A 3,899-nucleotide genomic window follows, 5' to 3' on the forward strand; every position below is an offset into this window, starting at 1 on the left:
ACATCATTACAAAACTGTATATATACATAAAATGACATTTGAAATGTCTTTATTCTTTTGGAACTTCTGTGAGTGTAATGTTTACTGTTCATTTTATTGTTTATTTCACTTTTGTTAATTATCTATTTCACTTTCTTTGGCAATGTTAACATATGTTTCACATGCCAATAAAGCCCCTTAAACTGAAATTGAATTGAATTGAGAGAGAGAGAGAGAGAGAGAGAGAGAGAGAGAGAGAGAGAGAGAGAGAGAGAGAGAGAGACAGAGACAAAAAAAAATATCACCAAGCATCTACATGTGTAAAATCTTAATTTGACCAGAATTGTCATAGCAAAATAATCCTGCAGCAACAGGATTTCAACGTTTAAATCATGTTGCTTGATCAGTGGTTATACTAATAGCAGGACACCAGTGGGCTACAGGAAACGTGCAATGCTGAATAAATTACAAAGCTTTCCTGCGGCACAGGAAAATGACCAGCAACAAAAGAGTGATCAAATTAAGATCCTACATAAATTCAGCTACTGTGACTTCCTTAACTTCAAATGGAAATATGACTTTCACTTCACTACCTGTCGTTTTCACTGCTGCTGCCTTGGCTGTGACTGAGGAAGAGGAGAGCCAGTCGCCTGCTTGCCTGCCTGCCCTCTCCCCCAGAGACCTTACAGGATGCAGAGGGACAGTGAAGCAACATAGGCACATTTAGATCTGTTGTCACTGCCGTTTGTCCTCTGGGCCAGATTGAGACAATGCTAGACATGTTTGTGCCTCTAGCTAAACATGATAACGTGACGTCATCCTAACTAATCTCACCTCAGAACCTAATGACCCAGGGAGGTGTGTGTCATTACCCTTTAAACAAGGTCAATCAGCCCATAAAAAAGTGAAGTTGGAGAGTTGGCCATGTTGGTATAGAATCTGAGCCTGTCCCTCCAGACCTCCAGCAGTGCAGAGCCTCAGAGCTGTAGTGTGATATGGTGCTATGGCTTTGAGATAAGGCAGGCAACGCAAGGCAGAGCTTGGTGGGGCTCACCCTATCAGCCAGACCATTCATTTGTGATTAGGGGACCGTAGGGGGATTAACGGCTGAGATAACAGCAGGGCTGTGGCCCTGGGGTGTTCCTGGAGGAGACTGGGAGACATGCCCCTGCACACTACCCACTGTGCCCACGCCACACCAGCCAATGACAGCATATACATTGGCACACAGTCTTTCTAATAGCTTTCAAAAGAGCAGAGAAGCAGGACAACATGCAGTTTATTAGGCTACAGATGAAATAAGTGGATCTTCACAGGGTGGTGAAAGTGCACAGTGATGAGCTTGATGCTCCTTTACAATAGATAGAGGGTCTTATTCTGGTGAAATTATGATTGATGCTTGACAGCTGTTTGACAAATACAAATATTATCACTCTTATCCATAATAATGTCATCACATAGACCAGCCTACCTGCACTGTATCTGCTGTTGTCTGGAGAACACGTGCTAAGGCCAGAGTGGGCACATTTGGCCAGAGTGGGCACATTTGGCCAGAGTGGGCACATTTGGCCAGAGTGGGCACATTTGCAACAGTTTTTGTGACAAAACTATCGGTAGAGATGAAAATGTGATGGAAATACAATGAGACTGTTATTCGGTACATGAAAACTTAATCAAAACATTTGTCAGGGTGTGCACTACGTCATCACACACAGATGTTTTATCTGCACCAAGCCCTTTTGGAGGAAACGCACCACTGGTGGGAAAATGGGGATATATTTCTTCATGCGGATTCTAGAAAATGTGCATTAAATCTGTTGCCAATTCAATGGAAACCAAGATATTGATTTGTGAAGCTAAACAGATTAAAGACTGCGTGATACATTCCTAGGCTGATAGACAGGGAAGAGTGATACATTCCTAGGCTGATAGACAGGGAAGAGTGATACATTCCTAGGCTGATAGACAGGGAAGAGTGATACATTCCTAGGCTGATAGACAGGGAAGAGTGATACATTCCTAGGCTGATAGACAGGGAAGAGTGATACATTCCTAGGCTGATAGACAGGGAAGAGTGATACATTCCTAGGCTGATAGACAGGGAAGAGTGATACATTCCTAGGCTGATAGACAGGGAAGAGTGATACATTCCTAGGCTGATAGACAGGGAAGAGTGATACATTCCTAGGCTGATAGACAGGGAAGAGTGATACATTCCTAGGCTGATAGACAGGGAAGAGTGATACATTCCTAGGCTGATAGACAGGGAAGAGTGATACATTCCTAGGCTGATAGACAGGGAAGAGTGATACATTCCTAGGCTGATAGACAGGGAAGAGTGATACATTCCTAGGCTGATAGACAGGGAAGAGTGATACATTCCTAGGCTGATAGACAGGGAAGAGTGATACATTCCTAGGCTGATAGACAGGGAAGAGTGATACATTCCTAGGCTGATAGACAGGGAAGAGTAAGGGGGAAAAGACAGGTCAGGTACTCTGTGCCCTGCAGATTAGGTGACAACACAGGCAGGAAGGTTAAACAGAGTCTTAATAGCGTTTCGTTGCTAGGATCCCACCCCGGAATGCACAGTGTGAATGACTCTGCCAGTTGCATCAGATCAGGGGCCTGTTTTTAATGTTACACAAGGCTATCGCTTACACTGCTGAGAGCCAGGATTAAGGCTCACTGTGTGAGTGTGTATAGGGAGGCTGGTGGGGAGGAGGACGAGGAGAGTGGGATTGATGTCTTTATGGTCTCTTTTCTTCCTGCTGCCTTTGTCTCAGTTTACCAAATAGAGTGGGCTACCATTACTGTGGTGATACAACTGCAGCACTTAAAAAGAGGTATCACTTACCAATCGAAAAATGCAGCCACCGTTAAAAATTACTGCCACTTTTATTGAAGAAAAAAATCCAACCTCGGGGTTTAAACACACAGCTGAAAGTCAACACTACTATCGCCCCAAATGAACCGTCTAGAAGTGTAGCTCCTTTGGTTGGTATGTTAGGTAGTTGCTATGACAGAGACTAGTGTGTGCTGTGTGTTTACAGGGGTTAAAATGGCTTCTCCTGCAATTTGACACGTACGCCTCTTATTCATAGTAGCTAAGCGTTACAATAAAATGCATGGTCATCACATTATTATCAAGGCCTTAGCCTTTCGGCACAATGATGTGAGGCCTGTCTGGATGTGAGACATCCAGGTCACAGATCTGATGATGCTGCCCTAGCTAGTTCTCAGCAGGGGGGTTGTAGGGTGCCAGTAGAGGCTGCAGGGTGCTGGCATAATCCCTATCACTCATCAGGAGAGGACCCAGAGGAGGCCCTCAGGCCGGGAGCACCAGCCCCAGCTCCTCCCTCTGTCAGCTGGTAAAGCCATCCCTGGAGCTCTCCTGGCGATAGAGGCCAGGTCGGGAGTGAGGCGGCCCAGGAGAGTGCTCCTCTGGGAGGCTGGGATCCATCCTGCTCTGGGCCCCCGTCTGGAGCTAAAACAATGGCAGCAGTATTTCCCCCTCTGGCTCCAGGCTTTTTCCACACAGGGCCGATCCAGATGAAAGATAGCAGGCAGCATAACAACATGGAGGTGAGGGTGAGGGGGTGATATGGCTCGTGGTAAGTCAGGGAGAGGAGTAGGGAAGATGGCACGCTAACATTTGGCTCATTTATCAATAACAGCTAAATCAAATTAACCTTTCAATTATTTTAAATGGTTTTCCTACTAATTGCAATTTTCTCAAGTGCATCACTAGATGTGAGTAAAGACCATGGACAAATAAGCGAGGTGTTTCCCAAAGGAGAAAGCCTTTAAAACTTTCTCCAATTATGAGGTTGATAAAGTGTGTCAGCTGTACAACAGTGTTGAGATGTGAAAAGAAGAAATCAATGAATTTTCAGCGGAGGCCCAAGGGACGCAATTCC

The 3,899-nt window shown here is 45.1% G+C and overlaps 1 protein-coding gene across 1 annotated transcript in view; it reads right to left on the reverse strand.

Moving 5' to 3' along the window:
• LOC139397788 (roundabout homolog 2-like) overlaps positions 1-1,544 on the reverse strand; it is a 20,878-nt gene extending 19,334 nt beyond the window's left edge. The window contains exon 1 of the mRNA XM_071144217.1: positions 1,451-1,544. Within this exon, the coding sequence (XP_071000318.1) occupies positions 1,451-1,544 (94 nt within the window). The remainder of the gene's footprint in view (positions 1-1,450) is intronic.
• Positions 1,545-3,899: the final 2,355 nt, after the last annotated feature.

Source organism: Oncorhynchus clarkii, unplaced genomic scaffold, assembly GCF_045791955.1.
Source record: "Oncorhynchus clarkii lewisi isolate Uvic-CL-2024 unplaced genomic scaffold, UVic_Ocla_1.0 unplaced_contig_10485_pilon_pilon, whole genome shotgun sequence".
Taxonomy (NCBI): domain Eukaryota; kingdom Metazoa; phylum Chordata; class Actinopteri; order Salmoniformes; family Salmonidae; genus Oncorhynchus; species Oncorhynchus clarkii.